This window comes from Ursus maritimus, unplaced genomic scaffold (assembly GCF_017311325.1).
Source record: "Ursus maritimus isolate PB19 unplaced genomic scaffold, ASM1731132v1 scaffold_33, whole genome shotgun sequence".
NCBI classification, from domain to species: Eukaryota; Metazoa; Chordata; class Mammalia; order Carnivora; family Ursidae; genus Ursus; species Ursus maritimus.
The window spans coordinates 12,108,430-12,121,011 of NW_024425897.1; the positions used below are offsets into that span (position 1 = coordinate 12,108,430).

The window sequence follows — 12,582 nt, forward strand, 5'->3', positions numbered from 1 at the left end:
CTTCCTCTTCTCCTTTTCTTTCTTTACAACCCTTTAAGAATGCAAAAAGATCGTTCTTATGTAGCAAGACATGCCAAAAAAAAAAAGAAAAAAATCGTGCATTAGAGGTCGATGACACATCAGCTCCATTTTGCACATGAGATTAAAACTGCAGCCAAAGAAACACCTAGCATTGCTAATTTTACTTATTTTATTGTAGCTCTACCACAGTAGAATGTAAGCGCCGTGAGAAAAGGAAATTTTGTCTTCTTTGCTCACTGTTATTTCTTCTGCGCCTGGAATAGTATGTGTGAACACAGTAGATGTTCAATAAACATTTATTGAATAAGTGAATGAATTTGACCAGTTATACTAAGTGACTTGACTATTGATTGCTGCAGGAAACTTGTGGCTGCAGCTGCTTCCCCTGGTATTAATCAGTGCTAGGACTTCCAAAGCTAGACCAAATTGAAGAAAATATATAAGCCGGGCAGAAAATGCTTGGGCACATATCTGCCCTTACTCAAGATGGCGACAAGGCAGTGTGCCCTTTCCGGTCACATGATGTGCCCGTCGGCGAAGGGCACCTCCCCGCGCGTGCGTATTGCGCCGCGGCTGCGAGGCGCTGAGGGAAGAGGTGCCGCCGCCAGCGCCGCCGCGGGGACCCGTTAGAGCGGAAGCGCCGCCGCCGCCGCCGCCTTCGCTGTCCCGGGGACCCTGATTCCTGGCAGGTGGGAGGCGGGAGCCATGTCGAAGCGGCTTCGGAGCAGCGAGGTGTGCGCTGACTGCAGCGGTCCGGGTGAGTCGCACCGGCCGGGCCCGCTTCCCTCATCTCTGCTCAAGGGACCCCTGCCCCGGGGCCGTCCCCTCGGGTCGGGCGGGTCCCGGCGTCCGAACTCCACACCCGGGGTCGCGAGGAGGAGGAACCTGGGCGGCCTCGGGGCGGGACCCGTCCCAGGCCTGTCAGAGCCGGGCGGGCTAGGGGGCCGCCGCCTTCCCGCCCCTCCCTCCCCTCCGGTCCCCTCTAGTCCCCTCTGTCCCAGGCCAGGCGGGGAGGCTGCGGGGTCGAGGCTGCTTCCCCAACAGGAAGGGGCTTGGGCAATCCACAGGAAGGCCAATTACAGAAGTAAAATGCGAGCGTTCTCCCGGCTGCGGCCCCCAGAGGCTGCAGGTGTTCCCCCAGCTCCCGGCGCAACACCTCCCCCCGACCCCCTCCCCGCGAGGGGGCCCTGCCTGGGGTGGGTGCACTCGCCACTTCCGTCCACTGATACTCTCCAGGGGATCCCCGTAGATGATTTCCCTGCTCCTAAGATCCCGGCTTCCACTCCACCTCCACCGGGGAGAACCTCCAGAAGGTCAGGGTCTTGCAAACACAAGAAGCGCTTGCGAGGCAGTGCGTGTCTGAGTTTTGGGATCTGAACGGCCTGGGTTCAAACTAGGTTTTGTCTCTGGGTGACCTTGGGCTGGTGATTTCATTTGGCCTAGCCTTAATTTCCTTATTTTTCTGATGGAGATAATTGGGAGAACCACATTTAGTGGTAAGGAAGTCAATGGATATTCTTAGGATAATCTCATCTAAGTTTTTTCTTTTTTATAGTGCGTTGTTTAGTACAGAACCTTTGCGGTCTCTTAAAGCTAGAGTTGAGGTTCTAAATCATACATTAATTACAACCTACGAAACAAAATCACTGGCAAATAGACACATTTGGGCATTCAGGCAGGATAGGCATATGGGTATGTTGAAAGGTCAAAACTATTCTTCCCTTGCATAAGGGATTTAGAGTTTTCAGATTTAGAGTTCAGATCCCTCTTAGCAATTGAAACTGAATTGACAGGTCTCTATGCTATTCTTGGTGCTTGGATTAACCTGCTTTGAAATTTGAAGTAATTCAAAGGTAAGCTGACTTCTTTGGTTACAACAAAGTCCAATTAACCATCATAATTAAATCATTGAACACCAGTGTTTTTGCAACTGTTCTGCGCTTCATCTTGTTATGTGGCAGTGGAGACTGATTTTAAATAGTACTGTGATAAGTCAAACCTTATGTGGTTCTTTCATGACCTGTGTAGTGCAAGTGGGGTTACCAGTTTCCTTTGCAGATGGGGAAGGGGGTAGGGGAGTTGAAAAAGAGGACCTCAAGTCAGTGTGGGTTATACAGACTCCATCGTATTCTCTGAAAATGTTATTTGTTCCACTTCCTTATTTTCTTACTTGTTTTCAGTTGAACTTTCTGTGATGTGTTTGATTCACATGAGTCTAGATGCAGACTTCCTCTTGGAATATGTATTCTTACTCCTCATTAGGTGATGGGGGAAAAGGAAAACTGTTTCTCCATATCCACGCTAATGACTGTCTTGCCCTTCTGCAGCATTTCGTGCATATTTCAGAACACTCTCTCTTCCATTGTATCATTTTCGTTGTTGTCTCAAATGCCTAATCTACAGAGACTTGAGTCACTTCCTTCCTGTTTTGAATATAATTAGGCTACCTTGAAATGTTGTGTGAACTTGAGCAGCTAGGAATTTGTACTGCCTTTTCTGCAGAGCCCCAGAGAGTTGCCTCTTTCTCTTAGGGGTCCCTTTAAAGATTCTGATGACTGCTAAGGCCTTATCCCCAGAAAAGTCACATGTAGTCACTCTTTCATACAGAACTCATGATTTCTTGATGGGGTCGCAGACATTTCTGAAGTCCGTTTGTGGTGTTCCTGGAGTCTGGGGAAGAAGCCCCAGCATAGAACACGTAGGTAAACTGGAAGGGTTTCACCAACGTCATTCGTATGAACTCGATTTTGATTTTACTGTGTTGTGAACATTCTAATATTTTTTCCATGGGATTCTGAGCCATGATGTTAAAGTGATTAATTGAGAACCTTTCTTAATGTGTATTAAATCTTTGTTGTCTTATTCCTATTTAATCTCTCCAGGAACTCTGTGAATCCTCTGAATGATATGTGAAAACCAAAGCTATGCTTCAAAATAGTCTTTTTTTTTTTTAAAGTAGTAGTATGAGTACCAAACTACAAAAAGCAGTGTTGTTATGTATCTTTGTAGGGATCTTTCATCTTGATGTTTTCAGTCTTCGCATTTCAGAATAGCATAGTAGTACTGACAGAATTTTACTTTGTTGAATTGTTCTGTTTCTGTTTTATTTCATGGCAACATTTGACCATGATCACATCTTAGCAAATATTTTACTCTTTTTTTTTTTTTTTTGAATGAGTCTAGTTCGTTTTAAAGGTTTTATTTTATTTTGAGAGACAGCAGGTGTGTGCTCGGGCACGCTCCTATACACACACAGGGAGGGGCAGGGAGAGAGGGAGGGAGGGAGGGAATCAATCCCAGGTGGACTCCATGCTGAGTTTGGAGCCTGATCTCATGACCCTGAGATCCTGACCTGAGCAAAAATCAAGAGTCGGTCACTAAACTGACTGAGCCACCCAGGTGCCCCAAATCTAGTTCATTTTAAATAGATTGTTCTCTGAGCTGGACTACCTGAAAACTCCACTTGAGATTTTTCACTATAGTAATAGTATTCACCTGAAACAATTGATGTCTTAAGTATTGGCAATCAAAAACTTTTTCCGGTTGTCAAGAATTTCAGCAGCCCCTTGAAAATATCTGAATGGTACTTAGAAAATAATTTACAAAAGTTCTAACAGCTGACATTACTGACTACTTACTATATGCAAAGAACTTTACCCTTTGTATGCCCCCTCCTCTGAGGTATGCTGTTATTCCCATTTGATCCGTGGTGAGGATGCTCAAGAAAATAACTTATCTGAGGTTATTGTGCCGGAAGTGGCAGAGTTGGGGTTCCAACCCTGGACTGCTTGTCTCCAGAGCCACCCTCTCAACCACCACACTCTCTGACCCCCAGGATTTGTCTCTGATTGAAATCTCGGAACTTTTCATTATATGGTTGGAAAGGATTTGAATAAACTGTTAAAAATGGTAAAGATGGTGTACATGCATTTTAGGGATTTTTGTGGACATTGAAGAATTTCTAAATATAACTCTTGGACCAGGCAGCTTGAGTGGCACCTATTGTCACCCCATTGTGAATCTGACGAAATATAGAAAGTCTGTTTGTATCTGGGGTTTCTAAGTATGTGTTCAGTTTACTTGCCCAGTGTGGATTATTCTCACTGCTTACCAAGTACGAATTATTCCTCGTCTCAAAGGATGTCTGCTGAAGCTCCATGGGATTTGGTGGGGAAGAAGTATTGTACATGCACCAAAAATACGACTCACTTTTATTTTACATCTTTGTCTCTTCGAAGCTGCTGTTATTCCAGCTTCTGTTCTTTCAGATCAGCTGCGAGGTGGGCCTCAGCAGTTTATTTGAAACAACTAACGGATGTCCTAGGACATTTTCTAGCAGAGAGGGCCCGATTCCTCAGTGTGTCCTCCGAGCCACCACAGCCAAGCAGTTTACTGTTGTGTTGCTCGCAGCTCTCTGGCAGGCCTAGAGCCGTGCGGGGGGAAAGCAGCAGATGACGGCAGCAGCATCTTCCGCATTCGCTTCAGATAATGCTGTGCAGATTATTCACTGACCTGGCTATGTTATCTTGCTGTTTGTGGAGACTGGTTTGAAATGATTCACCCGTACCCTCTCAGTTGGCTTCTCTGCGTTGAATGAAGGAGCATGCATCCGAGATGGTAGATCCCATTAGCGCTGCAGATTGTGGCCCTGGACCAGAAAGGAGACAACTGCTTATTTAGGGCTTCAGCTCATGTGTTTAGTCTCAGTTAATGTGGTACCCAATCAGCCCTGATAGGTGGTGTCATCAGACAGGCTCACCAGCTTGGTGTGTTGACTAGCATTCTAACAACAGAAATGTCTCATTTTTCTGAAAAACCAAACCTCAGTCATCTTTGGCCATCTGGCCGTTTAGCAGCCACCTGGTATCCTCACCACTGAGATGTTGCTCTTCTTTCCAGATCCTTCCTGGGCATCAGTAAATAGGGGAACTTTTATATGTGATGAGTGCTGCAGTGTCCATCGGAGCCTAGGGCGCCACATCTCTCAAGTAAGGCATCTGAAACACACACCGTGGCCTCCCACGTTGCTGCAGGTAAAGAGTAAGAATTCTCACGGTTTGTAATTTGAGCTTTTAGGCCTCATGGTTTTAGCAACTAAAATTTCTCCTACTATACGTTTTAAATCTTAAAAGAATGTTTGAATCATAACTGAATAGAGGTGCTGTGCCTATTAGTACTGTATGTAAGAACTGAAGTCCTCATTTAAGATTTTTTTCCCCTCCTAACAAATCAATCTTGTCCCAAAAGCTCAATTGTAGATAGAAAAAGAATTGTTAAAATTTCTTGGTAACATTTCATCGCTGATTTTCTGGACTGTCACCAGAAATTGTTTTTAAACAGTCCATCTTTGCCATATACCACAAATAATGTTTCTAAAAAGTGTGGTCTCAGGAACTTTTCCTTACGTTTCCTGCTTTGATGGAAGCATGGAGTGAGATTCCTTAGAAATCTCTGAAACATCTGATTCAAGTTTTCTTGAAATTCTTGTTGTATGTTAGAGACCAAATTGGGTTAACAGGTTTCAGTTGAATGCCCGACACCCTGCTAAGTGTCACGTGAACTCTTTGTTTTATTTGGGGTTGAATGTCATGTCACCTGTACTTCTATTTTGGGGTGCACATTCTTCAAGTTCTGTTTGGAAGTCAGAATTAAGCATGTGTTTCGCCTTCATTTGTCTTGAGTACATATTTTACTAAATCTGTGGCAGCTGCTCAACATGTCCCTTAAACTTGCCTGTATAAACCCATGGGCCAGAACAAGTGGGTTTGGGTCTCTGATGTGACAGTGTCTCCACCAATGCAAGAAAACAGATGGGGCTGTGTCAGGAGTCACGCTTTGAAATGAAATTGGGAAGTATGATTTATTAATAACTTTTGCTCAGAAGTTTCTAACAGCTCCTTCTCATGTGAAAGTGGGTGTTTACTGCTCTCAGGTCTTTGTTTACAGATTTCATTATAGGGCCTGAAGAAAGTCCAGAGATGAGTAGTTTAAAATGCCAGGCTTGACCCTAAAAGAACAATTCCGAAAGTATGGCACATGAACCACCAGTGGTACTCAAGACAGATGTAGGTAATACTCAAATATTTATTTTAACAGTTGCATTATTTTAATGTTTATAGGAAAACTTTAACTAGCACATCAAGCCATAACTGCTAGTAAAAGTTTTTTTAAAAATGAGTGGATTTAAAGGAAAATCTTAGGCAGAAAGTCTAGACAGTACATGGGTTGTTAAGAATCTTGAAATTAGTATTTGAATGATCGGGCTTGGGAAACACTGCCCCAAAGTGTCAGAGTGCTCTTCCTTCATAATCCGTAAAAACAATCAAACCCTTTTAGGTACTTAGCCATCCTCCTGGTCAGACCTGAATCCTGCATAGAAGGTTCATCTTTCTCATTCTAGAATCAGAAAACAATGATTTGTAGGACACCCCCTGTGATGCTGATATTTGCAGTGGGGCTTGGTTTTCCCAGTTCAGTCACTACAATTTCCAGTGAATATTTGTGGAAAGAAATTAAAATATGATTTTATACTGCTTGGTTTTAGATGGTTGAAACCTTGTATAATAATGGTGCTAATTCTATATGGGAGCATTCTTTGCTGGACCCTGCCTCTATTATGAGCGGAAGACGTAAAGCTAATCCACAGGATAAAGTACAGTGAGTGGAATGTTTATAAATACTTTTATTTCTTCATAACACATGGGGCCCACTAAAATGAGTGCAGCTACTTTGGACCAGCCTCCAGAAGGGCGGTACAGGAGGTGCTTACACTCCAGTTGTGCACTGAGCTCTTTGCTATCAGAAATGCAGAACAAGGCTGGGCACAGGACCATCGCTTTTGCATGGTTGCACAGCACGAGTCAGTGGCTTCTCCAGTTTGAGACTAAGGCTCAGAGGCTGTTATTGTAATCCGATTTAAGCCTAGTTGCTCAGACAAGAGGCAGTCAGACCAGAAATCTCGGTTCTGGACTGCAGTCTGCCTGATGTCTGACCTGTAGGATGGGATGTAACACTGCTTCCTCACAAGGCCGCTAGGTCAATTAAGAAAATTACAGAGAAGAGAGAGAGGCTCTAAAAAGCAAGCGCTCTGCAGTCCTGGCCATTAGAATGACTAATTGATGTTTTGAGACTTCAGGTCTTAAACTCCTGCTGGAACTTATTTCACTATTGTTCATTTTCTTCTCAAGTAGGGGATGCGGGTCACTTCCTCTTCTTTTTACAGCCTAAAGAATGGGGAATGTTACATCTGAACTGCAAGTGAGCTGTTCTGTTTTGTTTTGTTTTGTTTTCTCCCCCCCCCCCCGCCCCGAACCAGTCCTAATAAAGCAGAATTCATCAGAGCCAAGTATCAGATGTTAGCATTTGTCCATCGCTTGCCTTGCCGGGATGATGACAGCGTGACTGCCAAAGACCTTAGCAAGGTGGGCACACCTTTTAAAATCCCTAAAACTGCTGGATGAAACAGTATATTGTCATGTTTGAAAAAACTTAGAGGAAGAAAAGGAAAAAAAACCTTTCTGTACTCTAAATAATTAATAACAGCCTTTTTTGCAGTTGGTTTCATCTTTAATTTTAGTTCAAATGGCAGCCATTCATGTTAGGGGAGGTACAAGGGCAAAGAGGAAAAATAACTATGTATCTAGAAAATGATTTGTATTTTTCAGATATGGTTTTAAAATTATATTTCTATAAGTTTTTTGTTTAACTTTGAAATAGGAACCATCCTTGAGTTTGATTCTAGAAGGGACTAGAAAGTTAAAGGGACCTCTTTGGGTTTCTGGGCTCCATACTGAGTACGATCTTCAGGAAGCGGAATGACTCAAAGTTGTAGTGCTTGGGATTCTTTATTATACTTGTAAAATGAGTCAATGGTTTTCTTTATGTGGGCCTTTGCATGTTTTTGAGAGATGCCATGAGAAATATGCATCTTTATTTTCAAAGCACTGCTCTTAGGAAATGTTCACACAGAGCATGGGCGCTCACAATCAGAGTTTTAAACTTTGCACAGAATATATATAACTGTTACTTCTGCTAATTAATAAGACCTGGCATGGGTTTTTTGTTTTTTTTTTTTTTAAAGATTTTATTTATTTATTTGACAGAGATAGAGACAGCCAGCGAGAGAGGGAACACAAGCAGGGGGAGTGGGAGAGGAAGAAGCAGGCTCACAGCGGAGGAGCCCGATGTGGGGCTCGATCCCACAACGCCGGGACCACGCCCTGAGCCGAAGGCAGACGCTCAACTGCTGTGCCACCCAGGCGCCCCTGGCATGGGTTTTTTACCACAATTTAAAAATATTAAATACATTAATTTTAGAAAAAGGTGTAGATATAGATGCTGGAGTAGATTTCTACATTCTTACAATAAGGGTTATTGCATTTTAGACAATTCTAGGTTAGACTTGAAGGAAAGCAGCTCATCTTCATGTGTAAGAGCTTTTCTGCAGTGGTACGGAATGTGATAAACACAGGCCTATTTCCTCCTGAAAGACTTTGTTAAAAGTATTGTATACAAGGCCAAGAATGGTGTTGTGGAGATGGTGTGCTATAAGGCAGAATCCTGTAGTTCACACGGTGTGGGATACGCAGCCCTAAAGCCCTAGGTTCACTAATAACAACAAATAATACTGATGATTATAATAACAGCAGCTGTATTCTTTGAGCATTTCCTGTGTACCAGGCTCCATGCTAAGCACTTGGTTATATCATCGACTCCTTACAGCAACCCTGTGAATAGGTGGCATCGTTATCACCATCTTAGAGCTAAAGAAACTAAGGTTCACATTGCTTAAAGAACTTCCACAAGGTCCCACAATTTAAGGGTGTACGGCTTGAACATCAGGTCTTTGAGACTTCAGAGCCGTGTTCACCCACCTTCTCATACCGCCTCTCACTTCGGGTCTGGTTGTGCCACTTAGACAAATCATGCATCTGGGCAGATCCGCCTTCCTAACCCTTGTTATCAGTAAAGTAGACCTGGGCCCACCTTAGAGCCTAGGGGTAGTTGTGACCAGCAAGGGAGAGAGTGCTGCTGGGACCTGATTAGCTAAATAACTATTGATTATTACTAATATAATGTGTATTAAAATGATCTGCCAGCTGTTCTGGTATACCATGCTTTACACTTTTAACAGATATTTTTTTGGTTTGTATTTTTCAGCAACTTCACTCAAGCGTGAGAACGGGGAATCTCGAAACCTGTTTGAGGCTGTTATCTTTAGGAGCACAAGCCAACTTCTTTCACCCTGTGAGAAGAGCATGGATTGATTCAGATACTAAATTGAAATTAAGTGGGTTGTGTTTGTGTAGCCTTTAGTTTTATTTAATTTGGTTGTTTGTCTACTTTTTATTAATATTTCTTAGGAAAAAGGAAATACCCCACTCCATGTTGCCTCCAAAGCAGGGCAGATTTTACAGGCAGAATTATTGGCGGTATATGGAGCAGACCCAGGCACACAGGATTCTAGTGGAAAAACTCCTGTGGATTATGCAAGGTGAGAGACCTAGATTCTTGTCACTGCCTTGGTGAGGAATTATTTATGTTGGGTATGATTCATTGTTAGGTGGCTAAATTGTGTATGATTAACATTTAACCCCTTTAAGTTAAGGATTTACATCCTGTCATTTTGCAGATGAAGACATTTCAAATACCTATGAGCTCAGAGCCTGGCAAAGTCAGAGGAGGTAGAACCATTAACGCGTGTGCTTAGCTTCCAGTCTTTCACATGACTTCTAACGCAATGGTATTTGAGCCATAGGCAGAGTCCAAAACAAGTATCAAGAATTGCAAAACCCACTCCTCAGTTTAATACGTTTAGTCATTGCTTGAACTTAAAAACAGATCTGTACAGATAGGTAGACGATTAAACAAGTAATAGTAAAATGTTAATTGTAGGTTTTAGGTAGCAGATGTCTGGGTGCTTGCTGTAAAATTCTTTTAAGTTTCTTCTTGGTTTAAAAACGTTGTGAAATGCTGGAAGAATAAACAAATCCATAAGTTAGTCTTGAATATCACTTAAACGATAGAAGATGGCTCATCTTCCCTTTTTCCAAATTAACTTTTTATCAACTGCAAAGCACTCTACTCTGTTCTGCAGAGGATAAAATGGGTGAAATGCCAAAACTGGTGCTGTCCCAGAATTTCTTCTTTCCTGGAGGAGATGATTCGTAAGTGTGTGAAAGAGTTCAATGAGGCAAGATAATGTGGAATTCATTGCCAAAATGGATAACTGGTCTTAAAAGGTGTATATAAGATTTCTTCATTGTGGCCTAAGTCAGTAAGAAGCTTCTTTAGTTGGTCTTTGAAAAATGGGTTGGATTTGGGTATGTGAAGGAGGAGCTAAGGCATTCCAAGTGAAAAAGAAAGGCATGATTTCAGTTCAGGAGGGAGAGATGGACAGGGCACGTTCAGCACAGCAGAGGACTTTACTGGATAGAGCAGAGTGTGTCTGGGAATAATAAGAGCTGAGGTATTGAGGAATATAGTATTTCCTGGATCCAAGATTCCACTGACTGTATAGGTCATCATTATCTCATATACCACCAAAAACGAGAACAACTCGGCCAATTAAATGATGACGTACCATCAATTGTAGCATACTTCCTGATTTTACGGCTGTTAAAAAAAATGAGGAAAAAAAGATAGGTGTCTCAGAAATCAAACTTGTGGTAGGTCAGGGGTATATCTTGCAGTGTTTAGAATGGTGGGAAGAGAAAGTGGCAGAAACTAGACTTAAGCGTTTAAAGGGAAGAGAGCCCTCAGTACGTGGTACTTATTATCACTTCCCTTGGAGTTTCCTCTTGTGTATCTTGTGTATGTAATAGTCTCTCAATGTAATAATTTATTTATATGCCTGCTTACTAAAAAGATTTCAGATAGTGTAAGTATTTACTTCATGAATGAAGAAAGGCAAACCTCATGTTTTCTGTTACGTAAATTGAAGTTTAAGGAGGTAAAAGTAGCTACAGATGTGAGCTGTGCATTCCATTGGTCGGTCTCTCCCCGAATTACAGACGTTGAAGTGGTTACTAAACTCTCATCCAGAATCAGACTGGCTGCCTCAGGAGCCTCTAGGGGAAAGACCTTCTTCAAAATATTGATGTTCACACTCATCCCATCCTTACTGATTCAGAATTCCCGAGGTTGGGGCCTGGATATCTATGTGTTGTAAAGCACTTTAATCTTTATGAACCTCTACTCTAGACCATTTATTAGTTTTATTTTCTACCTCATTAGATGAAGTTATTCTTTATCTCTCCCATAAGTCCTTCATTTCCTTATTAAGTATTCTGTTCTGTAAATTAATAAAGGAAGGGGGTAGTTCAGATTGTGAAAACAGTTTATAAAGGTGGGAATCAAAGTAGACCTTGACAGTTTACCTAACACAAAAGGTTGATTATTCTAAGTCACATTTGGTAAATTGCTCAGGTGTCTTGGAAGACATCTCTGTGCTTTTTTTATCCTAGAGCCAGTGGCTGGCGAGGAATATAAATGGTACTTTGTTTTCTCTTGGTAGGCAAGGAGGGCACCATGAGCTGGCAGAACGCCTTGTAGAAATACAGTATGAGCTGACTGACAGACTAGCCTTCTATCTCTGTGGCAGGAAACCAGGTGAGTGAAAGGATAGCAGTCTCTCTACACCTTCAGTCAGCCTGGAAAAACAAGTTGGAACACCGTTACCCAAGATGTCTACTTTAACATATCCTTAAGAAAATTGCAAATAAGGGTTTTTATTTGAAATAACTGTAGCATTTTCAGTTATATGTGAAAGGTATAAGGTCAGTCAAAACTCCTTGAATTTTAATTTTTAAGACTTTAGCTCCAGAGGAGTAACTATTGCAAGAATCAGAGAGCATAATTGAACCAAAATTGAATGTGCACCATAGTTCTTGTGCATAATGGGATTAGGAATGGAAGAGCAATAACTTATGTGTTATTTGAAGAATTCAGCTATCTAAGGAATGGAAAAGAATCCAAAAATGAACTTTGCCATTAGCCAAGTTTATTTATGAAGTAGAACTGGGGTCGACAAACCATGGGCTGTGGGCCAAATCTAGCCTGTCACCTGTTTGTTTAAAGTTTTGTTGCAAGACAACCCATTCATTTACATATTATCTGGCTGCTTTCACACTACTACAGCAGAACTGAGTAGATTGAGGGGTGCCTGGCTAGCTTAGTCAGTAGAGCATGTGACTCTTAGTCTTGGGGTCATGAGTTTGAGCCCCACATTGGGTGCAGAGATTAGAGAGACAAGGAAAGGAAAGAGTAGGTTGAATAGCAACAAAGACTGTACGGCTAGAAAGCAAAAAATATTTACCGTCTGGCCCTTTACAGAAAGTTTGTCAATCCCTGATTAGAATACCCACATACACCTATACAGTGGTTCCCTAACCTGGTTGTATGATGGAGTTAAGAGCCTCTGGTGTGGTTCCAGTTCCCAGTGAGATGGGGTAAGCACACACCACCTTTTCCTTCTTGCTAAATACAATTAAAAACCCTGGACCAAAAGCATAGAGTAGCTATCTAAGGACTCTGGCCAGTGGATTAGGGAACTCAAAGTAC

The 12,582-nt window shown here is 42.3% G+C and overlaps 1 protein-coding gene across 16 annotated transcripts in view; it reads left to right on the top strand.

Moving 5' to 3' along the window:
• Window positions 1-578: 578 nt before the first annotated feature.
• Window positions 579-12,582, top strand: part of GIT2 (GIT ArfGAP 2) — a 49,389-nt gene continuing 37,385 nt past the window's right edge. For 15 of the 16 annotated variants that reach the window (XR_005831692.1, XM_040619779.1, XM_040619782.1 and 12 more), the window contains exons 1-7: window positions 579-778; window positions 4,921-5,054; window positions 6,566-6,678; window positions 7,337-7,442; window positions 9,181-9,267; window positions 9,384-9,514; window positions 11,537-11,631. Coding sequence is in view for 15 of the 16 variants with exons in the window: in XM_040619779.1 (XP_040475713.1) it covers window positions 727-778; window positions 4,921-5,054; window positions 6,566-6,678; window positions 7,337-7,442; window positions 9,181-9,267; window positions 9,384-9,514; window positions 11,537-11,631 (718 nt within the window). In the remaining variant the exon portion in view is untranslated. Of the gene's footprint in view, window positions 779-4,919; window positions 5,055-6,565; window positions 6,679-7,336; window positions 7,443-9,180; window positions 9,268-9,383; window positions 9,515-11,536; window positions 11,632-12,582 lie in introns of those variants that run through there. The other variant, XM_040619787.1, reaches the window with a different exon arrangement.